Source organism: Oncorhynchus keta, chromosome 34, assembly GCF_023373465.1.
Source record: "Oncorhynchus keta strain PuntledgeMale-10-30-2019 chromosome 34, Oket_V2, whole genome shotgun sequence".
NCBI lineage: Eukaryota > Metazoa > Chordata > Actinopteri > Salmoniformes > Salmonidae > Oncorhynchus > Oncorhynchus keta.
Window position 1 is genome coordinate 59,728,811 of NC_068454.1, and position 26,751 is coordinate 59,755,561.

Consider the following 26,751-nt stretch of genomic DNA (forward strand, 5'->3'; position numbering starts at 1 on the left):
ATGTTGTAAAGTAACAAAATGTGGGAAAAGTCAAGGGGTCTGAATACTTTCTGAATGCACGGTATATTTCATATGTAACTAAAGAAGATAAAATGTTCACCTACCATTTAACAGCATCAGAAGGACTGTCAAGAAATGGAACATTGCAACTGTTCTCTTGAGTATCATGACTATTACTGGATATCTGTAGTAGAAACATACTATTAGTGTGTGTGTGTGTGTGTGTGTGTGTGTGTGCGTGCGTACGTACGTAAGTACATATGTGGGTGTGTGTGTACCTGTGTATGCACGTGTGTGTGTGTGTGTGTGTGTGTGTGTGTGTGTGTGTGTGTGTGTGTGTGTGTGTGTGTGTGTGTGTGTGTGTGTGTGTGTGTGTGTGTGTGTGCGTGTGTGTGTGTGTGTGTGTGCGTGTGTGCGTGCATACGTACGTACGTAAGTATGTACGTAAGTACATATGTGTGTGTGTGTGTGTGTGTGTGTGTGTGTGTGTGTGTGTGTGTGTGTGTGTGTGCAAAGCATATCTCAGCTGCATATGCCTCTCTGGTTCACTGGTTAAGTAGACAGTGTCATGACATTGGCCTGGGGTTTATGACAGTCATAAATACCTCTTCCCCCCTTTTTCCTCTCTACCCTACTGATGTTACATTTGCAAAAACCTTGGTTAATATAGAGATTCTGGGAAAATCAGAAGGTAAAGGGAAAATAACTATATTCTGGTAATCCGAACAATTGAACATATGCGGTGGTACTTATTGAATATGATGTCAGTTTGGTTGTCATCTGAGACATTCTCATCAATGATAAGATGACACAAACTCTACAGTGGAAAGTCTACACATCAGAGTTATCGGATTCACATGGAATTGTTGTTCAATTTAAATGTTTGAATATGAAATTATTCATGATGGGATGAAATGTGATTTTAGCTTCTAAAATGTGAGAATTGGGTTTTCATAAGACAGGGCTCTGCTCAATCAGTGGCCTGTCCCTATGAAGGGACATGGGCTATAAAACTTTTCAAACACGCCTCTCCTCTCCCTTCCTATATAAGCCCTTGACGACAATATAACTTCCTGTTCCGATGATGTGAGGACAACGGTCCAATGTCATGGAATGTTGATTCAAAAATTACAGATTTTTAAAACCTCTTAACCTGTTACTCCTACCCCCTACTTTTTCGAACATTCTGTTAAAAATCGCGCAACATTTCAGCGCCCTGCTGCTCATTCCAGGAATATAGTATATGCATATGATTAGTATGTGTGGATAGAAAACACTCAGACGTTTATAAAACTGGTTAAATCACGGCTGTGACTATAACAGAACGTGCGTTTCATCGAAAAGTGCAGGAAAATCTGATCACTGAACATGGAAAAATATATCCATGCGCGACTTGAACCCATTGATAAAGGTGAACCACATTTAATGGGGCTGAGGTTGCAATACCTACAGCTTCCACACGTTGTCTAGAGTCTTGTCATTTGCCTACTATTTGATTCTTGGTCAAACAGATGCAAGGCAGCGCATTTCTTCTGGTCTCCGACCGGATATTTTGGTTGAGGTTTACCCGACATTATTTCCAGACCGACAGCTAAAGAATATACTTCGCCTCGTGATCAATTTGATCGCTTATTAACGTTTACTAATACCTAAAGTTGCATTACAAAAGTATTTCGAAGTGTTTTGTGAAAGTTTATCGTCAACTTTTTTAATTTAAAAAAATGACGTTACGTTATAAGACGCAATTTTTTTTCGTTTATCACACAGTCTTCATAGATCGATATCTAGGCTATATATGGACCGATTTAATCGAAAAAAAGACCCAATAGTGATTATGGGACATCTAGGAGTGCCAACAAAGAAGATGGTCAAAGGTAATGAATGTTTTATATTTTATTTGTGCGGTTTGTGTAGCGACGACTATGCTAATTATTTTGTTTATGTCCCCTGCGGGTCTTTTGGGGTGTTACGTGCTATCAGATAATAGCTTCTCATGCTTTCGCCGAAAAGCATTTTAAAAATCTGACTTGTTGCCTGGATTCACAACGAGTGTAGCTTTAATTCAATACCCTGCATGTGTATTTTAATGAACGTTTGAGTTTTAACTAGTACTATTAGCATTTAGCGTAGCGCATTTGCATTTCCAGATGTCTAGATGGGACGCCTGCGTGTCAGGTAGGAGCAAGAGGTTAAGACATTTGTTTTGTAGCATAAACTGGGAATTTTATATTTTTCACTGATATGATCTGTTTGTTTCATATCTGCAAAGTAGAGAAAAATGCTGTCAGTTCTACTTCACCATCCAGCTGTCGTCCACAAGGAGTCACTAGAGCGTGATGGGACAAGGAAATTCTGTCCGGTCAAACCCTCCCCTAATCTGGACGATGCTGGCCAAATGTTCGCCGCCTCATGAGTCTCCTGGTCTGTAGTGATGCCTCATGAACTGCGATGCAGTGCCTTAGACAGCTGAGCCACTCGTAAAACGTTTATAGATCTAATTTGGGGCGGCAGCGTAGCGGTTAGAGCGTTGGACTAGTAACCGGAAGGTTGCGAGTTCAAACCCCCGAGCTGACAAGGTACAAATCTGTCGTTCTGCCCCTGAACAGGCAGTTAACCCACTGTTCCCAGGCCGTCATTGAAAATAAGAATATGTTCTTAACTGACTTGCCTGGTTAAATAAAGGTAAAATTAAAAATAAAAAAATAAAATTTAACATTCACATTTCATGTTTCATGCATGGCTTTTCTTAAGATAGCTGCCAAAAGGTTGAACATACTATCTCGCTCCATACTTCTTTCTTCATACAGTTTTTCTATGGCTATACACAGCTAGAGATGCAGGTGTCATTTGGTTAGCTAGCAAGAACTTGAATGACTGTTATCCAGTTATCATATCTCTTGCGTTCGCAAATTCACTCTGGCTATCTATTCTGATTTCAGAGCACTCTCCTCTGAGTGTGCCAGAACGCAGAATAACTGATGCATTTATGAATGCACAACACTTGCTGCATATGACCGATGTCTGTAATTGTAGACAAAAAAGTAATAGTTAGTCACGTTCTAGAGAACATGTAAACAGCCTAACCAGCTCTGCAAGTATAAAGGTCAGAGTGAGGTGTTCTCTCATTTGTGTCTGGAAGTAGCTAGCTAGCAAGCTAGCCAACTTTAGCCAGTTAGTTTGGGTGCTTGTTTGGGACAAGCATACATTGGCAGGCAAGCTGCAGGACGAGTAGGCTACAATTCCCCATCGTTTATCAGTGCAATTTTGTGAAAAACTTTGAGAGGGTTTATCTAATGTTCCTTTGTTACTGTAGATTTCTAGCTAGCATTAGTTGTTGATCTTGTTGTTGTTGATATGCATAATAACTGTGGGAGAGAGAGACTACCTTTTCATGGATGTTTGATCAATAGGACTGTACATTTCCCAAACGTAAGAGAACTCCCGTGGTGTTTACATATTTTCAGAAATACAGTCAGGTGTATTTGGTATCCTGTGGTGAATGAGTTATAATGATCTAAAGTCACGCTGTTGCAACTGCCTGTTAGTGCACAGTCCAGTTAAAAGTGAATGATGGCATGCACGTGCAGGGTTGCCAGGTCTAACTAAAATGTATTTGACCTCTGAAAACCTTCCCACAAGGCCTAAAAACTAGCCCCCAAAAAATGTTTTTCGCGAGAGAGTTGCCACATTTATCCAATAAACCCTTTTTCCATAACATTACTGAGCGAATTAAGAAGAAATATCTAAATCATTTTTAAACGCTAAGAAGAAAAATGTGGTTTTCCATCAGAATAATAATTATTGCTAGTTTAAGAATATGTTACAAGAGAAAAGATAAATCGCCCCTATTAAATTCTCCAGATCATTTTCCATCAATGGATGTTGATTTAACCTGTTTTGACTGCTATGATTAAGCAATAAGGCCCTGGGAGGTGTGGTCTATGGCCAATATACCATGGATAAGCACAGTTAGTTCTTAGGTCATAGCCCTTAGCCATGGTATATTGGCCATATACTACAAATAACAGCCCTTAGCCGTGGTATATTGGCCATATACCATAAACCCCTGAGGTGCCTTATTGCTATTATAAACTGGTTACCAACGTAATTAGAAGAAAAAACGTTTGTCATTCCAGTGGTACACATCTGATATACCAGGGCTTTCACCCAATCAGCATTCAAGGCTCAAACCACCCAGTTCAAATAAATCCTGTTTGCATATGTTCATAACTACAGATAAATCCAACAGGAGAGTTTGAGTGATGAAAGTTGGACAGAGGATCTCGAAATCTCTGTGCAAGAAACACTTAGATGAACTTCAAAAAACAAATGTTATGCTATTTTCTGGCAATTGCGTCATTATTATGTGCCAGATGTTTAAGACTACAAATGGTTATAAATGGCCTATTTGAGTAATTGACTTGTTATTTCAATAGGCGTAGGGTACTGACTAAAATCTGGGATTATAATTGCAATTTAATTTTGCCATGGTTTGCTGAGCAAGATGCAGGAAGTGTCACGCCTTGGTCTTAGTATTTTGTGTTTTCTTTATTATTTGGTCAGGCCAGGGTGTGACATGGGTTTATGTTGTTGTATTTCGTATTGGGGTTTTGTATTATTGGGATTGTGGCTGAGTAGGGGTGTTGTATGGGCTTGGCTGCCTGAGACGGTTCTCAATCAGAGTCAGGTGATTCTCGTTGTCTCTGATTGGGAACCGTATTTAGGTAGCCTGGTTTCGCTTTGTATTTCGTGGGTGATTGTTCCTGTTTCTGTGTAGTTTCACCAGATAGGCTGTAATAGGTTTCACATTCCGTTTGTTGTTTTGTATTTTGTATATTACGTTATTTTCATGTATCGTCATTTCAATCATTAAAGAACATGAGTAACAACCACGCTGCATTTCGGTCCGACACTCTTTCGACAAACGAAGAACGGCGTTACAGGAAGCCTATAGCCCTGATAGGCCAAAATGCCTACATCTCATTTCAGGGGAAAATCCACAATGAAACTGACATTAAATGTGGAGAATGATGCATTTGTGATAGAGCTGTGACCATGATCACAATTGATAACTTCCAATTTAATTAACTAAACATGACAATGTATAACTTAATAATAACACAAGGATAAAACAGCATCTTGGCCATGTACTGTTATAATCTCCACCTGCCACAGCCAGAAGAGGACTGGCCACCCCTTAGAGCCTGGTTACTCTCTACGTTTCTTCCTAGGTTTTGGTCTTTCTAGGGAGTTATTCCTAGCCACCGTGCTTCTACAACTGCATTGCTTGCTGTTTGGGGTTTTAGGCTGGGTTTTTGTACAGCCCTTTGTGACATCAGCTGATGTAAAAAGGGCTTTATTAATACATTTGATTGATTGAACAGAGTTATAGTTTTTTTAATCAATTTGCCAGCTCCAGGTAGGCTACACAAGTGGCATAAATTGATTTGCAATGACTCCAGTGATATTGTCATTTCAATATAGATGTATATATTTATTATATAAAATGGTACGCTACAGTAGGCCGCAATGGCATAGAAATTAATAGCCAACTTGATGACCAACAGATGCAAATGTTGCCTATTATTCTCCACATATAATGTAATTTTCATTGTGGACTTTTTTCCAAAACACAAGCACGTGAGGGAGTTCCATAACTTCTACTTCAAATTTCCACATCTGGAACACTCCAGACCCTAGAACTGAGCATGAGTAAAACCTTTCACTTGATACTGTTCGACATTAGAATGCAGTAGGGGACCTTGTGCATTTCAGGTAAACTAACAGCTAAATGTTTATAACCCAGGACAAATTAGCTAGCAACAGCAAGCTAGCTAGCTAAATAGGACACATTAGCTAGCAACTGCACGCTAGCCAGCTAAATTCCCATAAATGTTTAATGCTAAATTGTCCTGGGATATAAACATTGAGTTGTTATTTTACCTGAAATGCACAAGGTCCCCTACTGCATTCTACTCCGACAATTAATCCACACATAAAACGGTCAACCGAATCGTTTCTAGTCATCTCTCCTCCTTCCAGGCCTTTTCTTCTTTGGACTGTATATGGCGATTGGCATCTAACTTTTATAATAAGGTGTATTACCACAACCAACCGACCTCAGTTCATCTTTCAATCACCCACATGGGTGTAACCAATGAGGAAACAGCACATGGGTATACAGTGCCTTGCAAAAGTATTTATCCCCCTTGGCGTTTTTCCTATTTTGTTGCATTACAACCTGTAATTTAAATTGGATTTTATTTGGATTTCATGTAATGGACTTACACAAAATAGTCCAAATTGGTGAAGTGAAAAAAAAGCTTGTTTCAAAAATAAAAAACTGAAAAGTGGTGGGTGCATATTTATTCACCCCCTTTGCTATGAAGCCCCTAAATAAGATCTGGTGGAACCAATTACCTTCAGACGTTACACAATTAGTTAAATAAAGTCCACCTGTGTGCAATCTAAGTGTCACATGATCTGTCACAAGTTCTCAAGTATATATACTGTATACCTGTTCTGAAAGGCCCCAGTGTCTGTAACACCACTAAGCAAGGGGCACCACCAAGCAAGTGGCACCATGAAGACCAAGGAGCTCTCCAAACAGGTCAGGGACAAAGTTGTGCAGAAGTACAGATCAGGGTTGGGTTATAAAAAAATATCCAAAACTTTGAACATCCTACGGAGCACCATTAAATCCATTATTTAAAAAATGAAAGAATATGGCACCACAACAAACCTGCCAAGAGAGGTCCACCCAGCAAAACTCATGGACCAGGCAAGGAGGGCATTAATCAGAGAGGCATAAAAGAGACCAAGGATAACCCCGAAGTAGCTGCAAAGCTCCTCCGGAGATTGGAGTATCTGTCCATAGGACCACTTTAAGCCGTACACTTCACAGAGCAGGGCTTTACGGAAGAGTGGCAAGAAAAAAGCCATTGCTTAAAGAAAAAAATAATCAAACACATTTGGTGGTCACCAAAAGGCTTGTGGGAGACTCCCCAAGCACATGGAAGAAGGTGCTCTGGTTAGATGAGACTAAAATTGAGCTTCTTGGCCATCAAGGAAAACATTATGTCTGGTGCAAACCCAACACCCCTCATCACCCTGAGAACACCATTCCCACAGTGAAGCATGGTGGTGGCAGCATCATGCTGTGGGGATGTTTTTCATTGGCTGGGACTGGAAAACTGGTCAGGATTGAAGGAATGATGGCGCTAAATACAGGGAAATTCTTGAGGGGAAACTGTTTCAGTCTTCCAGAGATTTGAGGCTGGGATGGAGGTTCACCTTCCAGCAGGACAATGACCCTAAGCATCCTGCGGAAGCAACACTTGAGAGGTTTAAGGGGAAACATTTAAATGCCTTGGAATGACCTAGTCAAAGCCCAGACTTCCATCCAATTCAATATCTGTGGTATGACTTAAAGATTGCTGTACACCAGCGGAAGGTTGGAGCAGTTTTGCCTTGAAGAATGGTAAACAATCCCAGTGGCTAGATGAGCCAAGCTTATTTAGGCATACCCCAAGAGACTTTCAGCTGTAATTGCTGAAAAAAGGTGGTTCTACAAAGTATTGACTTTTGAGGGGGGGGGGCATCCTCAAATGATGCACCCTCAAGTTTTCCGTTTTTTTTGTCTTATTTCTTGCTTGTTTCACAAGAAAAAATATTTTGCATCTTCAAAGTGGTAGGCATGTAAATCAAATGATTATTTCTTTCCAGGTTGTAAGGAAACAAAATAGGAAAAATGCCAAGGGGGTGAATACTTTTGCATGCCACTGTATTCTTCTAAAAGCCAATGAGGAGATGGGAGAGGCTGGACTTGCATTGCGTTTGGTGTCACAAATAGAAGCAACTTCTATTTTAGCACATGGCAAAGCAGGCACTTCTTGGCGCACACCTGCAGTGTGGGTGCAATGATTGAATAACATGTATGTGTACATTTATTTTGCAACGCTTGCTCACATGACACATCTGGTAAGTTTCTAAACCAGCTTTGGTATAGTGTCGCCATAATATTTGAATTCATAAAAGTCATAATCATTGGGATATGTTTGCGATCCACAGTAGAAGACGTCCTCAATGCCCAGCCCCCAGCTTCAGATGTCCTAAATTCCCCCCCACACAGCCTATGTTAGCTGAACAGCACACTTGCGCTTGATATGCGTTTATAAACTGTGAATGAGAAAGTGAACTTGTCATTTCCAAACATTTAGCTCAGTTGTATGCTGCTTTGCGATCTAACAGCAAAGGCTGCATGAAATATGCACAATATTTGTTTTATGCTGCCTTGGCGATGTTCAATTAATTCACATAAAACGTAATGGCAGGGAGCAGGTCAATAGCTCTGGACTTCTTTTTTTTCTTTTTAAAATTGTACCCCTTTTTCTCCCCAATTTTGTGGTATCCAATTGTTTTTAGGAGTTACTATCTTGTCTCATCGCTACAACTCCCGTACGGGCTCGGGAGAGACGAAGGTTGAAAGTTATGCATCCTCCGATACACAATCCGAACAAGCCACACTGCTTCTTAACACAGCGCGCATCCAACCTGGAAGCCAGCCGCACCAATGTGTCGGAGGAAACAACATGCACCTGGAAACCTTGGATAGCGCACACTGCGCCCGGCCCGCCACAGGAGTTGCTGGTGCGCGATGAGACAAGGACATCCCTACCGGCCAAGCCCTCCCTAACCTGGATGACGCTAGGCCAAATGTGCGTCGTCCCACAGACCTCCCGGTCGTGGCCGGTTACGACAGAGCCTGGGCGCAAACCCAGAGTCTCTGATGGCACAGTACAGCGCCCTTAACCACTGCGCCACCCGGGAGGACTTTTAGCCCGAAGTCCAGAGCTCTCGACTGTACCCCAAAAATGTGCTCAAGGAATGCCGTCCGACGAACCATCAATCAGGCAAAGTGTCAATACAGGACTAAGATCGAATCGTAGTACACCGACTCTGATGCTCGTCGGATGTGGCAGGGCTTGCAAACCATTACAGACCATAAAAAGAAGCACAGCCGAAAGCTGCCCAGTGACACGAGCATACAAGATGAGCTAAAATATTTCTATGCTCACTTTGAGGCAAATAACACTGAAGCATGCATGAGAGCATCAGCTGTTCCGGAAGACGATGTGAATAACTTTTAAACAGGTAACCTTTAAACAGGTGTATTGTGAGCATGCACTAACTAACTGGCAAGTGTCTTCACTGACATTTTCAACCTCTCTCTGTCCGAGTCTGTAATACCAACATGTTGTAAGCCGACCACCATAGTGCCTGTGCCCAAGAACCCTAAGGTAACCTTCCTAAATGACTACCAACCAGTAGCAATCACGTCTGTAGCCATGAAGTGCTTTGAAAGGCTGGTCATGGCTCACATCAACACCATTATCCCAGAAACACTACACCCACTCCAATTTGCATACCGTCCCAACAGATCCTCAGATGATGCAATCTCTATTGCACTTGCCCTTTCCCACCTGGACAAAAGGAACACCTATGTGAGAATGCTATTCATTGACTACAGCTCAGCGATCAACACCATAGTGCCCTCAAAGCTCATCAATAAGCTAATGGACCCTGGGACTGAACACCTCCCTCTGCAACTCAATCCTGGACTTCCTGACGGGCCGCCCCCAGGTGGTAAGGGTAGGTCACAACACATCCGCCACGCTGATCCTCAACACAGAGGCCCCTCAGGTGTACGTGCTCAGTCCCCTCCTGTACTCCCTGTTCAATCATGACTGCATGGCAAGGCACAACTCCAACACCATCATTAAGTTTGCCGATGACACAACAGTGTTAGGCCTGATCACCGACAACGGCGAGACAGCCTATAGGGAGGAGGTCAGAGACCTGGCCGTGTGGTGCCAGGACAAGAACCTCTCCCTCAATGTGATCAAGACAAAGGAGATGATTGTGGACTACAGGAAAAAGAGGGCTGAGCACATCCACATCGACCGGGCTACAGTGGAGCACGTTGAGATCTTCAAGTTCCTTGGTGTCCACATCACCAACAAACGGACATGGTCCAAGCACACCAGACAGTCGCAAAGAGGGCACGACAAAACCTATTCCCATTGAGGAGACTGAAAATACTTGGCATGGGTCCTCAGATCCTCAAAAGGTTATATAGCTGCACCTTCGAGAGCATCCTGACTGGTTGCATCACTGCCTGTTATGGCAACTGCTCGGCCTCTGACCACAAGGCACTACAGAGGGTAGTGCGAACGACCCAGTTCATCACCAGGGCCAAGCTTCCTGCCATCCAGAACCTCTATACCAGGCGGTGACAGAGGAAGGCCCTACAAAATGTCAAAGACTCAAGCCACCCTAGTCATAGACTGTTCTCTCTGCTACCACCAGAGCGCCAAGTCTAGGTCCAAGAGGCTTCTGAAGAGCTTCTACCCTCAAGCCATTTAGACTGCTGAACACCTAATCAAATGGCTACCCAGACTATTTGCATTGCCCCCCTCCTTTTTTCACACCGCTGCTACACTTTGTTGTCATCTATGCATAGTCACTTTAATAACTCTACCTTTATGTACATATTCCCTCAAATAACCGGTGCCCCCTTACATTGACTCTGTACTGGTACCCCCCTGTATATAGTCTCGCTATTGTTATTTTACTGCTGTTCTTTAATTACTTGTTACTTTTGTTTCTTATTCTTAGACGTTTTTTTAAACTCCATTGTGGGTTAGGGGGTCGTAAGTAAGCATTGCACTTTAAGGTTGTATTCGGCGCATGTGATTAATAAAATTTGATTTGATCAATTTGTTCCCATGTTCTTACCCAAAACTGGGTGCAGCACCTGTTAAACTTTGTAATTTCCCCAAAACACAGGGATTACGATCCGCACGGGATAAGTATTATCAGAGCACCTGGGAGTTTGCTGAAAAACAATCGATTTTTAGGGCTGGGATAATAACCTTCCTGCCAAATAAAAATGACTGACATGGCAGATTCAGACCAGACTAAAATTACGGATGTGGTGATTTGTGCTTTTGTACATAATTACATTACCTTGAGCACCCCCTGTAAAATGTATCCCGTCCGTATTGGGCTTTCTACTGCCGATCGCTAAATTATCCTCATGATTGTGATCACACTTCCTCAATTCAAATATTCTGTCGACACTGTACCAAAGATGGCTTTGTATGGTTTAGAAACTTGAGAACCAAGCTCGAGTTATCAGTGTCACCTGTCGCCAGGACTTGTTGAAATATATTCACTCCTATAAAAAAAAAATCCAGGCTTCCGTGCTAACTGGCAATGTATAAAACAAAAAGATATATAATTACAGGTGGCAGTTTGGAAAAAAAACTAATTCAGTCTGAATCGTCCTCTGGAATAACGGGCATTCGGGGTAGTACATGCATAACCAATGTTCTCTGGTAATATTAGTCCCATGCGAATAGGGCTACAATATTATTCCTGGGACTAATATATGCCATTTATCCAAAGCGACTTACAGTCATGTGTGCATACATTCTACGTATGGGTGGTCCCGGGAATCGAACCCACTACCCTGGCGTTACAAGCGCCATGCTCTACCAACTGAGCTACAGAAGGACCACACTAGGGGTGTATATGGATTGGGCGATGTCTGGAATGACACATCGTCCCATCAACCTGTCCAAACATCGTTGATATACGATTGTATTGTCTTTTGTTTTTTGTTTTACCAGGGGAAGGGGGGAGTGCTTTGTTGTGTTGCCTACCAACGCGGTAAACGGTCTACAATGCACTGCTCAATTGCTCAATGCAATGCTCACTTCAAGGATAGTAATAAACACTTCCACAATAATATAAATATCTGTTTAGAAGTTTCACTTGTACAAGTAACGTTTACTGCAAATTTTATTGCCAGTAACCTAGTGTAGGCCTATATTATTGCCTGTTTGGTGGCAGCACACAATTCGTTTTTCCTAAAGTTTTTGTCAGATGGAGGCCAGGAACTTAAATTTACACTTCCCATTCGATTATTCTGTCTTGCAATTGTTGGTTCTCTCTCTCTCTCTCATTATTACCATATCATTGAGACAGAAATATCTAAATGACTGTACATTCTCATATAAGAAATGTATTGGTGACACTTTATTATGACTTTAGAGTGGAACTGACAGCATTTGAGCAACGTTCCTATCTCAATGTGCACATGAGGTATTTCACATTATCACCTCGTTATGACCGCAAATAAAGATGTATCCAGGATACATTTCTCACTTTATAATGGGTAGACATGCATAAAAGAAATAGCAAACATTCACAAAGTTGTTTCTTCTTACCTCAGAAGGGATTCGCTGTGATGACTGTCTCATGAAAGATACTGTATCTGCAGCATATCCGTCTTCTCAAGATAAGGATGAGAAACTAAAAGACGAACCCAAAAATCTGCCAGGCTTTGCATTTGTTTTTGCATGATCATCCAAGCATGACAGAGAGAAGTGTCTATTTGTATGATTCGGGGGTTGATGATGGAGGGAGGTACTGTATCTGTTTTCCATTCTGCGCTGTTCAGAACTGTATTTGTGAAGTGAGCTTAGACTTCATCTGTCAGGTGTTTTGTTCAAATTTACAGTATGTGTAGTGTGTGTGGTTGTTGTACATGAAGAACATGCGGCACTGTACTGTGCAAAACCCTGCTGATTTAAGCAGAAATACAGTGCTGACTCGTATTTGTCTGTGAAAATAGTGTATTGCATATAAAGACAACATGCTATACTGCCCAAGTTACTGTATTCAAGTTGAATAACTCCTATACACATTGGCACTGCTGTTGATTGTGGATAACAAAACATGTAAAAGCCCATAAATGCACCCACACTAAATGTAATAACTGAGCATAAATACAAACTGAGCAAAAGTGATATGAAAAGAACAGGGTCACATTCAAAAAGCACCAAATGGAAGAAAAGTTACTGAAACAAGGACTTGGATTTTGCTGCAGTGGTCGAAATCAGGATCACTCTGTTTATCATATATGCATAGTCCCTTTAACCATATCTACATGTACATACTACCTCAATCACCCCGACTAACCAGTGCCTCTATATAACCTCGCTACTGTTATATTTCACCGTCTATTTACTGTTGTTTTTATTTCTTTACTTACCTATTGTTCACCTAATACCTTTTTTGCCCTGTTGGTTAGAGCCTGTAAGTAAGCATTTCACCTGTTGTATTCGGCGCACGTGACAAATAAACTTTGAATTGATTTGATTTGAGTAAAGGGGGTGTAGATTGTATTTTTGCCTCTGGTTGCATGTTTAACATGCTGATAGAAATTTAGTAAAAACAGATTTTAGTTTCCCTGCATTAAAGTCCCCGGCCACTAGGAGTGCCTCCTCTGGATGAGTGTTTTCCTGTTTGCTTATGGCGGAATACTGCTCATTGAGTGCGCTCTAGGTGCCAGCATTGGTCTGTGGTGGTATGTAGACAGCTCCGAAAAATACAGATGAAAACTCTCTAGGTAAATAGTGTAGATAGACACCAATAAAAATAAAATAATTGCTTGGACCAAGAAACACAAGCAATGAACATTAGACTGGTTGAAATCTGTCCTTTGGTTTGATGAGTCCAAATTTGGGATTTTTGGTTCCAACCGCCATGTCTTTGTGAGACACAGAGAAGGTGAGGGGATGATCTCTGCATGTGTGGTTCCCACCGTGAAGCATGGAGGAGGTGGTGTGGGGGTGCTTTGCTCGTGACACTGTCAGTGATTTATTTAGAATTGAAGACGCACTTAACCAGCATGACTACCACAGCATTCTGCAGCAATACGCCATCTAATCTGGTTTGGGCTTAGTGTGACTGTCATTTGTTTTTCAACAGGACAATTACCCAACATACCTCCAGTCTGTGTAAGGGCTATTTGACCAGGAAAGTGAGTGATGGAGTGCTTCATCAGATGACCTGGCTTCCACAATCACCTGACCTCAAACCAATTGAGATGGTTTGGGATGAGTTGGATCGCAGAGTGAAGGAAAAGCAGCCAACAAGTGCTCAGCATATGTGGGAACTCCTTCAAGACAGTTGGAAAAGCATTCCAGGTGAAGCTGGTTTTGAGAGAATGCCAAGAGTGTGCAAAGCTGTCATCAAAGCAAAGGGTGTCTACTTTGAAGAATCTCAAATATATTTGGATTTGTTTAACACTTTTTTGGTCACGACATGATTCCATATGTGTTATTTCATAGTTTCTAAGTCTTCAATATTATTCTACAATTTAGAAAATAGTAAAAATAAAGAAAAACACTTGGATGGGACGTTAAACGGGTGTGCTGACTCTCTGTGGTCACTAAAGACCCCATGGCACTTATCGTAAGAGTAGGGGTGTTAAAATCATTTTAAAAGAGAAAAACCCTTGAACGAATAGGTGTGTCCATACTTTTGACTGGTACTGTACATTACAGGAGACTGAAATGTAACAAAATCCTTTGACATAGAAACACCTGATTTTCTGCAGGGTTTTTGAAATAATGTTTATTAATTATGAAATTATGAAAAATATTAATAACATTTTAACCATGAAGCCACTAGATAATTTGTCTGCAGGAAAGTCCTACGCAATGCATATTTGCATTTCCATTGCAAATGTTTAAATTCATTGCACTATTTCTAGCCCTCCTCTTGACCTCCTTCATTTCCCCTCTCCAATACCAGCAGCAGCCAGTATCTTCTCTGCGTCAACCACCATCTCATCGATGGCCCCATTGAGAGCCTGCAACATGACAGTGAAGGAACGACCAGCTGAGCGGGCGTGCCTGGGCATGGCCATCTCCACCAGCCGGGTCGTGTTGGTGGTCAACTCCTTCTCTGCCGCTGCCAGCCGAAGCTTTACCTCCCCCTTGGTGACTTCAGCCGACAGGTTACACGTCCGCAGGGCTTTGAGCCGTGCCGGCTCCATGCCGCGTTGCCGTGCCAACCGCTCAACAGACTCGTCGTCCAGACAGAGCGAGGCCCTGGCCTTGGTGAGGATCCTCACACCCACTCTGGCGTCCACCATGGAGGCCACCAGGGGCACGGGGATGGCCGACACCCCACCAGAGAGTGACGCGGCAGCCCAGACCAAGGCCTTGAAGGCGTCTCTCTTCTGGGTGATCAGGACTGGGGAGAGAGTGGGCAGGGCCAGGAGTAGAGCGTGGGCCCGGATCTCTGGTAGGTCCCTCTCCATCTCCTCCAGGAGTCCTGGGAAGTCAAGTTTCTCCAGACAGGAGGGCCTCACTAGGAACACCTTAGGCAGGGCCACCCCCTGGGCCTTCAATAACTCTAGGCTGGCCTTCCGCCTCTCCTCCAGACCCTTTTCTGTGTCCTTCTCCGAGGCCAGCAGGGCGAAGTACACAGTGTCCCTCTGCACAGAGCGGGCTTCCAGGAACACCGCCACGCTGTTGGCCTGGAGACTCTGTGTGAACGCCATGACCACCACGTTGTACCGCAGGAACTTCACCCGCTCCATGTACCCTTCTGGGTCAAAGGGCGAGGCTGCGGGGGTGGGTGGCAAGTCCCAGAGCCTGAAGTCAGGGTGCTTAGGGTTGGGATAGATGGCCATCTCCTCTGGAGAAGTGGGGCACGGGGATAGGGCGGCTCCTTCATCCTCAGGCCCCAGGCCACGGAGGGCGTTGATGAATGCAGACTTCTCGGGCCCCCGCTCTCCTGCCACGGCCATGTTGATCCGGCTGATCAGGAGGTCCTCCACAGCATCCTTGACATCTGACAGCTTGTTGTTCTCAATAGACTCTTTGAGAGTCTCCAGGAGGTTCAGGCTGTGAGATACAACATCCGCCGCCATGGCTGTGAGAGAGGTGCGGATGGTCATTAGCATAGATCAACACGTAGGAACACTCACACATCTTAATAGTGGAGGATTACATTTTTTGGGCACGTAATTGATCAATTCAATTGATAATTGATTGGCTGTTATGTCCACACAGTTTAATACTGAGGTATTTATTAGTCTCTGAGTAGAAGGCAAGAACAAACACTGACATACAGTGCAGCCCTCGAGGACCTGGAACACAATCCCTTACTGCTGTATCAACTCGGGATAAGTGGGAACACAATCCCTTACTGCTGTATCAACTCGGGATAAGTGGGAACACAATCCCTTACTGCTGTATCAACTCGGGATAAGTGGGAACACAATCCCTTACTGCTGTATCAACTCGGGATAAGTGGGAACACAGTCCCTTACTGCTGTATCAACTCGGGATAAGTGGGAACACAATCCCTTACTGCTGTATCAACTCGGGATAAGTGGGAACACAATCCCTTACTGCTGTATCAACTCGGGATAAGTGGGAACACAGTCCCTTACTGCTGTATCAACTCGGGATAAGTGGGAACACAGTCCCTTACTGCTGTATCAACTCGGGATAAGTGGGAACACAATCCCTTACTGCTGTATCAACTCGGGATAAGTGGGAACACAGTCCCTTACTGCTGTATCAACTCGGGATAAGTGGGAACACAGTCCCTTACTGCTGTATCAACTCGGGATAAGTGGGAACACAATCCCTTACTGCTGTATCAACTCGGGATAAGTGGGAACACAATCCCTTACTGCTGTATCAACTCGGGATAAGTGGGAACACAGTCCCTTACTGCTGTATCAACTCGGGATAAGTGGGAACACAGTCCCTTACTGCTGTATCAACTCGGGATAAGTGGGAACACAATCCCTTACTGCTGTATCAACTCGGGATAAGTGGGAACACAATCCCTTACTGCTGTATCAACTCGGGATAAGTGGGAACACAATAAAACAATTTATTTACACAATTAATCAGATTTAACGTATTTTACTTTTTTTATGACAGTATTGGGTAGTGGTAAGTGTTGTGTAAACAAATACACTATCTTAGCTCCAAGTATCTGTGTGGTCTACAGTACTAATGTATGCTACTGCCTGTGCCTTACCTTTGACCTGGATGAAAAAACCTAAGGGCAGACCTTAAAAAGGGAAATACATCCTTATCCAATGATCAATGGCAGATACATCCTCAATACAAGCGAAGTGTGCTGACTGTGTCTGCTAGATCTATTTACAGGCTCTTTAATGTGAGTGGAACATTCTAATCCTGTAATCCCATCCTTAATCCAGTATGAGTGTGAGCACATACTGTACACATGACAGAGTCCATGATGCTCACATTGACAATTGGCAGGTGACTAACTCTCTAAATGAATAGTTAACAGTAAAGGGACATCTTCATATTCTTTTCATCCAAACCTGAGGAATAACACAGGTGTTTGTACGTGGGTTTGTTCGGTAGCTCAGTGACAGGTACAGTGCAAAAGAAACCACCACCACCAACAGCCAGATTTACAATGTGAAAGGGAGTGTCCATTTCCTGCTATTGTGACTCACACACACACACCTCTTGGTGTTTTTTTTTTGTTCAGAGGAAACCATGTGAGAAACCTCTGCCGACATCTGAGAGTTTCAGGGTTAATTTTAAACATCTGCCTTCCAATCAGAGCCTGTTGTTCTGTTTTCACTTACACCAGCAGATGGTTGAGATCACCTTAAATCAGTTTCCTTTTCTGATAAATGAGTACTATGATAAAAACTCAAACTGAGAATGGGGTTTAGAAGTGGGCTTGTAAATGATGTGGCTTTGCGGTTGTCATGTCAAATGGAGTGCCTCTATCTAGGGGTTGTTTGTAGCATAGTAATATTGTTTACATTTTTACTTCATTTAAATGGAACATTTATTTAACTAGGCAAGTCAATTAAGAACAAATTCTTATTTACAATGATCGTGAACATATACATTTTGATTATGTCAACATAGAATACACGGTGAAGGAACTGGATGAGTTCTATAGAAAACCTCTACTGTTCTCTGCAGTCACACCATCTGTGTAATCACTGTCGAATACAATTTGTGGAGATAATAAATAGACATCCAATTTCTGACACCATGTATTACAGAGGAGGCTGGTGTGATGAGCTGTAGGAGGACAGGCTTGTTTTAATGGCTGGAATGGAATTAATGGAACACAGTCATACATGTGGTTTTCATATGTTTGATACAGTTTCAAGTATTTATTTAACTAGGCAAGTCAGTTAAGAACAAATTCTTATTTTCAATGACAGCCTAGGAACAGTGGGTTAACTGCTTTGTTCATGGGCAGAACGATAGATTGTCAGCTCGGGGATTTGATCTGTGCAACCTTTCGGTTACCAGTCCAACGCTCTCTAACCACTAGGCTACCCTGCAGTCCCATTCCTGCCATTACAATGAACCTGTCCTCCTATAGCTCCTACCACCAGCCTCCTCTAATGTATTAATAAGTAGACGGGACACCATAGTGTTAGCTTTAGGAATGTCTTTACCAAGATGAAACCGTATATTGATACAGAGCATTATGGGTACTGTAGTAAATCATGCTACAAGACAGTTAAAGCATCAGCAGATAGCAAACAACTAAAATACACACAAACATTAAAAGTAAGGTAGTGCCTCAATATATAGGCTTTAAATATATAGGGGTTAAATCAAAATACAAAAACATGAAGGATCAGAGGAGACACCATGTCCTTCCATGGTGACACAAAAACAGAATCATTACAAAACTAACATTACATTAGACAAGGCTGAAAAAGAAAGAATTACCAAAACTATTTCCTACAGTAGTTTCAGTTAAACAAAGTCTCTATCATCATAAAACATTCAATCTGGAATATGAGAAAACACCGCAGTGCTGTATATTAGAAGCCATAGTACTGTGCACTATTTCCCATGTTGCTGTGTCACTCTCCACCCATTATAGCCTTGATGTTGGAGTAAAGTGCTGTATCCTCATCTGTCTCTCGTAATGGCTTACCGTTCTCTTTCTCCTCTTCCTTCCCTACAATCTCCTCCCCTTCCTCCCATTCCACCTCTTCCATCACACCACTCCCCTCTCCACCATCTTCTTCCGCCTCATTCTTCTTCTGTCGTTTGATTTCGGCGTAGTCTGTCTCTGTGGTGGTGGTCTTCTTTTCTGCCTCCTCAGGAGTCTTCTTCTTCAGCAGGGAGTAGTTGATACTGGCGTAGTCCACTTCATTTGGTTCTCCCCCTGTGGTAGATTTCCCTACGGCTCCACTGGTCTGGGGCCCTCCGTTTTCTTCTCCCTCCCTCAGCTCCACCTGCAGAGGGGTCTGTTTGCCCCCCACAGCCTGTCCTGCATCCATCTATGCAGTAGATGACAGAAAGCACTGTGTTAGGAGTATTTTGTTAGCTTGCTGGTACCAGACATGTTTGTGTTGCCTTGTAAACTCCTATTGGCACGTCAATGCTAACTAAATGTTGGTAAAGCTGAATAAAGAAAGAAACTGGTACTGCACCTGTTGGTCTTCACATGTCACCATCTCCAGGTTCATGAAAGGGCTTTTGGAGTCTGAGTCCTTTGGGATCCTCTCTTTGCGTCTAAGGAAAAGAGTTCAAATGAAATTTCTCAATCACTGTATTTTTGGAGGGGTTAGCAAGCACTTCCATTACAATATGGTGCAAGGCATTGGTACTTTTGACAAGAAATCTGATGTTCTTGATAATAAATATAAATAAATCAGTGAGACAATTTACAATTGATTTTTAAAATAACATATTCAGTCAATAGCGACTGTACGTCAGTAATAGAATGCATGTACCTTTTACGTTTCCCTGTCAAACACAGGAAGATACAACAGATGGTGGCTGAGAGGGCTGCACCAACCACAAATGCAGTAATCAGTTTTAGGTCCGACAGCAAAGCCATGATGTCTTTAGACACATCCTCTATAAAGAGAACAACGCGGTGGATTTTAGAAGTGGCTCACACCTTTTCTCAATCCAAGCGTGCAAATCCTCTATGTTGCATTGATATTGGGAAGCTGTGGCTCTCTAACAAAGTGTGATAACTTGTATCTTTACCTTCTTGTTTTCCTATTTGGGTGACTTGCACCTCTCTCACTCTGCCCGCTTCATTTCTGCTGACACACTCCATAGTGGTATTGGTGTGGTTTCTGACAGGCAGGCTGATGGTGCTGTTCACTGAGAACATCAACACTGATGTAGTAAAACTGTACTCTTTTAGTGTTAACCATCTTATAAAGGGTAAGGGAACTCCCTGAGTTACACGCACGCACGCACGCACGCACGCACGCACGCACACACACACACACACACACACACACACACACACACACACACACACACACACACACACACACACACACACACACACACACACACACACACACACACACACACACACACACACACACACACACACAGGTCATGAGAGGGGAGAGAAACCATAGGCAATTTAAAGGTAACAGCATGTCACAAGCCATTTTCAATCTGTCTGAACAGCGCTGCTTGTACTCACACATCACAGTGACAACAGTGGAAGCCGTCAGAGATCTACTGTGGTGTTGAGCTGTACACACGTACTCCCCAGCATGTTCTCTTGTCATGTTAGAGATGATGAGAGTGGCCCGTCCAGAGTTATTCCGTTCCAAAGCTGTTGTCCCCTTCTTACTCCAGGTGATGTTAGATGATGATGGTGGGTAGCTGTCATCACTGCAGGTCAGATACATGGTATCACCCTCTCTCACTGTGTTACAGCCAGAGATCTTGGGTTCCTTCACATCTAGAAAACAAAGAACAGTACATACAAATCGTGTTCATGAAATGGAAGTGTTGCTGCACAACGGGAGGTCAGATAATGTACACTACCTACGTGCCACATTCATTGTCAGTGTCTTCTTAGTGGTGATGCGGCCATTGAATGTCACCCGACATGTGACGTTGGTGCCGTGATGCTTAGCTGAGGGGGTAAAGGTCAACGTTGAGAAGTGGGTTGTTGTCACAGTGGTCAGGTCCTCTCTCATCTGTATGGTGATGTTGTCTCTGAGCTCAGTGATGTTGTCTCCTGTTCCTCTCCATGTCCATGTGATGTTAGGAGGAGTTCCAGAGCACATCCCCGGGGCGGTGCAGGTCAGAGTAGCTGGTTCTCCCTCTGTCAGAGGAGGAGTCAACACCGAGGGCTTCTGGGTCAGAGCTGGAGGCAGGAAATACAAATACAGAAGTGAGTTTTATATCTGTGTACAAAACAGCAACCCTAACCCTAACCCTGACCTCTGAGGGGGAACTTGGCAAGTGTGTACTGTATACAATTAACTACAATAATAGGTTGTCCCTGTAACTGGTAATAATAGTCATAGTACCGCTCACTGTGATGTTCACTTTCTTCGAGTATGTATGTGAACTTGGAAGTCTGCATTGATACTCTCCAGCATCATTCTCTCTGATGTCGTTGATGATCACACTACAGTTCTTCTTTGTCAGATCAGTCTCCAGTAGAGACACTCTCTGTTTATAACCCTCCTGAGCTTGAGAGGGTTTTTTGGAGTGGAACATTATGATTTTATCCTTATCACATTTGCCCTTTGTAGGGCACTTGAACCATATTGCAGCGGTAGGCTTGATGTTATCAGGGTGAGTGAAAGTACATGAAATAACAGCACATAGTCCCTTCTCTGCTGTTATTTCTGCTGGACTGAAGGTGATGGTCCAGGATGATGCTGTTGGTGGTGCTGCCAGTTCTGATGGAGTGAAATGAATACAGTCATGAGTAATACAGAAAGCACATCACTTGTTCATTACATTTTTGATGATACAGAATCAGTTGAGGTTCAAATGTTTTGGGGTTTTAATTACCATACTGTACCACTACGATTACCACATCTATACATCTACTAATGATTTCAATATTAACAATACTTTAATGATGAAAGGAACCCTACTTCGACATGTTGCTCTCTCTGTCAGAGAGAAGAGTAGAGCTGCCAAAATGAGGACCCACATCCTGTCTCCACTGCCTCAATGAATCAACCACAACACCAGGGTCTGTCCTCTTTCACCTCTTTCTCTGGTCCCCTTGTCTGTGTCCACAGGTCTGGAGCACAGAAGGAGAATGACACAGAATAACATGATAAATAGTGTTATACAAGCACTGAACATTTGAAATTCACTCTCACCCTTGATGCACGAAACAAGTTTTCTTGACATTTTGACAAAGAGGGAGGGGGAGGGCTTCAGCACCGACCTAAACAGGAAGCCACTGGACAGGAATTCCTAGTTACCCGGAGACAGCTTCCAACCTTAGACCCCTAAAAAAGAGCCTCCCCATCAGCCAATACAGTTGCATACGCAGGATTTGTAGTACACAGAGTGTACACAGAGTGACTATGACAAGCAAGCCAACTGTCTGGATGAGCGTTTCAGACAGCGAGGTTACCCAGAGGAATGGCTGGATGAGTGTTTCAGACAGCGGGGTTACCCAGAGGAATGGCTGGATGAGTGTTTCAGACAGCGAGGTTACCCAGAGGAATGGCTGGATGAGTGTTTCAGACAGCGAGGTTACCCAGAGGAATGGCTGGATGAGTGTTTCAGACAGCGAGGTTACCCAGAGGAATGGCTGGATGAGTGTTTCAGACAGCGAGGTTACCCAGAGGAATGGCTGGATGAGTGTTTCAGACAGCGAGGTTACCCAGAGGAATGGCTGGATGAGTGTTTCAGACAGCGAGGTTACCCAGAGGAATGGCTGGATGAGTGTTTCAGCGGGGACAGCTGGATGAGTGTTACCCAGAGGAATGGCTGGATGAGTGTTTCAGACAGAGGAAGCGAGGTTACCCAGAGGAATGGCTGGATGAGTGTTTCAGACAGCGAGGTTACCCAGAGGAATGGCTGGATGAGTGTTTCAGACAGCGAGGTTACCCAGAGGAATGGCTGGATGAGTGTTTCAGACAGCGGGGTTACCCAGAGGAATGGCTGGATGAGTGTTTCAGACAGCGAGGTTACCCAGAGGAAGCGGGGTTACCCAGAGGAATGGCTGGATGAGTGTTTCAGACATGGCTGGATGAGTGTTACCCAGAGGAATGGCTGGATGAGTGTTTCAGACAGCGAGGTTACCCAGAGGAATGGCTGGATGAGTGTTTCAGACAGCGAGGTTACCCAGAGGAATGGCTGGATGAGTGTTTCAGACAGCGGGGTTACCCAGAGGAATGGCTGGATGAGTGTTTCAGACAGCGGGGTTACCCAGAGGAATGGCTTACAGACCAGAGGAATGGCTGGATGAGTGTTTCAGACAGCGGGGTTACCCAGAGGAATGGCTGGATGAGTGTTTCAGACAGCGGGGTTACCCAGAGGAATGGCTGGATGAGTGTTTCAGACAGCGGGGTTACCCAGAGGAATGGCTGGATGAGTGTTTCAGACAGCGGGGTTACCCAGAGGAATGGCTGGATGAGTGTTTCAGACAGCGGGGTTACCCAGAGGAATGGCTGGATGAGTGTTTCAGACAGCGGGGTTACCCAGAGGAATGGCTGGATGAGTGTTTCAGACAGCGGGGTTACCCAGAGGAATGGCTGGATGAGTGTTTCAGACAGCGGGGTTACCCAGAGGAATGGCTGGATGAGTGTTTCAGACAGCGGGGTTACCCAGAGGAATGGCTGCATGATGCAGGGGAACGTTATAAAAATATGACCAAGGATGACAGCCTCACGCCCAAAACCTCCCCGCCCTCCTGACCAACGTGTTAAATGCTTCCTTCAATACTCCCCACTTGGTGAACAGTTTGACCACATCATTAAAAAGCCCTGGCACATCATCTTAAGCACTGATCCACAACTGGAAGAAAGGTTAAAGAACCTCCGCAGGTCGTCCCACAACATCAGTCAAATGGTGGTGAGGTCTGATCTTTCACTGGAGCCACGTAGCATCTTCCGAGACAATCTGCCGGATGGTAATTACAGATGTGGTCGATGTACCCAGTGTAACTTTACGAACAAATGCACAATGTTCGATCCCCCTATCACGGGCAAGGCCATCAAGATTAAGGACATCATTTACACGTTCCACAAAAAATGTGATATGCCTGATCAAGTGTATTTGTGGTCTATGCTATGCAGGAAAAAACGAGACGCGCTCTGAAACAGGAATAGCAGAACACAGGAATAGCAGAACACAGGAATAGCAGAACACAGGAGTAATATCAGGACCCTCGACCAGAGAAACCCTGTGGCTGCACATTTCATGGAGGCCCGTCACAACATTAGCTCTCTGGGATACATTGGTATCGAACATGTTAATCATGTTAATCTATTATTGAGAAGAGAATTGTATTGGAATCACCGTTTGTGCACCACGTCTCCTAAAGGTCTGAACCAAGAGTTTGATATCAGACCCTTTCTTACATACTGTATGTCACTTTGATTTGTCTTGCCTTCCAGGTCTCCTAGTTACTTTGTACATACTGTATATATTAGATTCTGTAACTACTATATCTGCCCATCTCATTGATATCAAATTATTAGAGATGCACTAATTGTTTTTGAAATAGGTCACTGGAATTATACCTACGGCCACATCACCTCCTGCTCGTAATAGTCATATGGGCGGGTATTCCAAACGTTTTCAAAAATCTTTTTACTACTGTTGCCAAGATTTTGAACTTGAATCCATTTGTATGTATATAGTCCTTTATGACCATATGTACCTCTCAGATTAATTGTGATTGCTTGTGCCACATGTTTTATTGTTACCATGCCTACACGTGTCATGTGCATAATGGTCATGGAAGATGGAATGTGCATATTTTGGGAAGTGAGTACTCGGTTTGTTTGACCTGACGAAGATCCGTTTCGAGATCGAAATGTTGTCAGTAAAGCAGTGAATTGAGAGCATCAACCGTGTGCGGGCCTTCTTGTTCTTTAGTATGATAATATCTACACATCCTGTTGCCGGCTGTGTAGGGAGAACACATAGGCCTTCCTAACAACTGACATGAACGTTTCACGACACGTTTATGATTGTCACAACCTTCTCACCTCGTTTTTTTTGTTTTAGTTATGCTTTATTTTACCATAATTGTCTGGAACTTATTTTGAAACTACATGTTAACAGAGTAATTACATTTTAAGTCACGTGGGGAGTCATTGTAACAAACAAAGTGCCAATTGTTTCTACCAACGACTAAGGAGTTACTAGTTTAGTTACATAAGTAATGTCCAGAGTTCCCAATTTTTTCCAAGCACTTAAAAAACAAACATATTTGCCATGCAAAGAATAAGACTGAATCAGCACATTACCTCTCTCTGTGTGCTCTCCTTGTTGACTGTGAGCCATGTGTGAGTCTCTGATGAGTGTGAACTGTCACTTCATGTCCCCAGTCTGTTACTCCTCCCTCTAACCTGATGCTGCATCCAGGAAGTCCCTCTGTACAGCATACCGCCCAGCCATTCTGGACTGTATATATATATATATATATCAATCCATACCGATCAACCAACACTACAATCCCGTAGCTTATATATTCAGATAAATTCTGAAGTTTTATCATTTGTAACTTATTCAAAACCAGTAATAGTGTCATTTTGTACAGCAAATGTGCATGTAGTCCTAAATCAACATAATTGACCGGTACTGTACATAAAAGAGATCTAACTGCAATTCCTGTGAAAACAGCATCACTGTAAAATCCATTATGCCACATGTTTTGGGGCAGGCAGGTAGCCTAGTGGTTAGAGTGTTGGGGCAGTAACCAAAAGGTTTCTGGATCAAATCCCCGAGCTGACAAGGTTCTGCCCCTGAACAAGGCACTGTTCCTCGGTAGGCCGTCATTGTAAATAAGAATTTGTTCTTAACTGACTTGCCTAACTAAAAGAAGGTAATAAAATGATGCCTTGGTTTTCAGCTCATGATGTGTTTTACATTAAGATCTGATAGTTAACCTTACTGAGTTTGACCAAGGCTTTTACAACACTCTGTCGGCCTCAGTTAAGTGTCTTTTCACGTTTTAAGACTTTGTTTAAGTGCCACCAACCTTACTATATTTATATAGGTGGGGTTTTACTTCTCTCAAGTAATTACATTTGAACTATAATCCCTAAAATACAGTATGTGTTGCTGCTATTAGAAAAAAAGTATGTTCAGATTAAAACATGACTAAGGCCTCAACATGGACATTTATTGTGGTATATTTTCTTTGCAACATGTCTAAGTTAGCTGGATATTCCTTGTCTTTGGATGTTCTAAATGTCTGATGGCCTGATGACTAAATCCTTAAACATCTTCCCTCCAGTAGTGGCCACTGATAGTCTAAATACCCAAGTTCATCCCATCTACAGAAAAGCCATCTTTCTTCGATTCCAAGCTAAAATAAAGGAAGAAAATGTTTTGGTCGAAAATCTGTTTTCTCAACACATCTCCTAAACAGTAAGGTAGAAATACCCCCTCCAATTACAGTTCTCCATTACTTTATTAACAGTTATCCTCATGCCACCTCTCCATTGTTTACAGTACTACTGTACATCACACAAATATGTTTTTAACCATTTAACTTGCCAATAGTTGCAACTGCAGTATCCGAATCAGGCCGAGATTCAATCCGCGCCACAACGTCTCTTAATAGTTTTGGTAAATGCTTTATTTTACAGCCCTGTGTCAGCTGGTACTGGATGTGCCTGGTGGTTGTACATTTTCAATACAATTTTGTACTTGTTGTACAATGAGACAAGTTTGGAAGGTGTTTTTGTAATGTTTTTTAAGGAAGTGTAATTTGACTTTTGCAACGTTTCTGTTTTTTCACCATGGGGAAGGACTGACAAAGATGTGGTTTGGAAAAGTCAAATCATTTCTCGTTTTTTTATTTTGGATTTCAATTGCGAAACTTTCAAGTGGGCAAAACTATCCATCTTGAGACCACAGGGGTGTACATTAC

At 43.0% G+C, this 26,751-nt stretch overlaps 3 protein-coding genes and 1 long non-coding RNA gene across 7 annotated transcripts in view; 1 reads left to right on the forward strand and 3 right to left on the reverse strand.

Moving 5' to 3' along the window:
- The window catches only part of si:dkey-24p1.1 (uncharacterized protein LOC556718 homolog), a 37,464-nt gene extending 25,080 nt beyond the window's left edge, over window positions 1-12,384 (reverse strand). The window contains exons 1-2 of one of the 3 annotated variants that reach the window (XM_035750792.2): window positions 12,294-12,384; window positions 105-184 (exon numbers count right to left, since the gene is read on the reverse strand). In XM_035750792.2, coding sequence (XP_035606685.1) covers window positions 105-168 — 64 coding nt within the window. In that variant the 5' untranslated portion in view covers window positions 169-184; window positions 12,294-12,384. The remainder of the gene's footprint in view (window positions 1-104; window positions 185-12,293) is intronic. The other 2 variants (XM_035750794.2, XM_035750793.2) reach the window with 2 other exon arrangements.
- Window positions 12,385-14,604: 2,220 nt separating this feature from the next.
- irgq2 (immunity-related GTPase family, q2) lies at window positions 14,605-17,114 on the reverse strand. The gene is made up of 2 exons (XM_035749152.2): window positions 16,921-17,114; window positions 14,605-15,795 (listed from the first exon to the last, which is right to left on the reverse strand). Exon 2 carries the CDS (start codon window positions 15,791-15,793, stop codon window positions 14,645-14,647), a length of 1,149 nt encoding a protein of 382 aa, XP_035605045.1. The 5' UTR covers window positions 15,794-15,795; window positions 16,921-17,114; the 3' UTR covers window positions 14,605-14,644.
- Window positions 17,115-17,706: 592 nt separating this feature from the next.
- Window positions 17,707-25,269, reverse strand: si:dkey-24p1.7 (sialic acid-binding Ig-like lectin 7). 2 transcript variants are annotated; one of them, XM_052494190.1, is made up of 9 exons: window positions 25,121-25,269; window positions 21,779-21,930; window positions 21,200-21,577; window positions 20,713-21,033; window positions 20,359-20,622; window positions 19,902-20,021; window positions 19,640-19,766; window positions 19,337-19,418; window positions 17,707-19,183 (listed from the first exon to the last, which is right to left on the reverse strand). In XM_052494190.1, the coding sequence occupies exons 2-9, from the start codon at window positions 21,837-21,839 to the stop codon at window positions 18,761-18,763; spliced, it is 1,776 nt and encodes a 591-aa protein (XP_052350150.1). In that variant the 5' UTR covers window positions 21,840-21,930; window positions 25,121-25,269; the 3' UTR covers window positions 17,707-18,760. The 2 variants fall into 2 exon arrangements, with proteins under 2 accessions (XP_052350150.1, XP_052350152.1); XM_052494192.1 differs by lacking the exons at window positions 21,779-21,930; window positions 25,121-25,269 and having other exon boundaries at window positions 21,207-21,400.
- Window positions 21,937-23,080, forward strand: LOC127915159 (uncharacterized). The gene is made up of 3 exons (XR_008090387.1): window positions 21,937-22,561; window positions 22,663-22,830; window positions 22,942-23,080. It is a non-coding gene; the product is annotated as an uncharacterized LOC127915159 (long non-coding RNA).
- Window positions 25,270-26,751: the final 1,482 nt, after the last annotated feature.

Bases quoted from the DNA above. Each gene is read 5' to 3' on its own strand.
- irgq2 (XM_035749152.2), bottom strand. From the start codon at position 15,793: ATGGCGGCGGATGTTGTATCTCACAGCCTGAACCTCCTGGAGACTCTC.
- si:dkey-24p1.7 (XM_052494190.1), bottom strand. From the start codon at position 21,839: ATGTGGGTCCTCATTTTGGCAGCTCTACTCTTCTCTCTGACAGAGAGA. The intron at 21,578-21,778 runs GTAGGGTTCCTT...TCACTCCATCAG, and splicing joins AGAGAGAGCAACATGTCGAA to AACTGGCAGCACCACCAACA. The intron at 20,623-20,712 runs GTAGGTAGTGTA...TTTGTTTTCTAG, and splicing joins ACTGACAATGAATGTGGCAC to ATGTGAAGGAACCCAAGATC.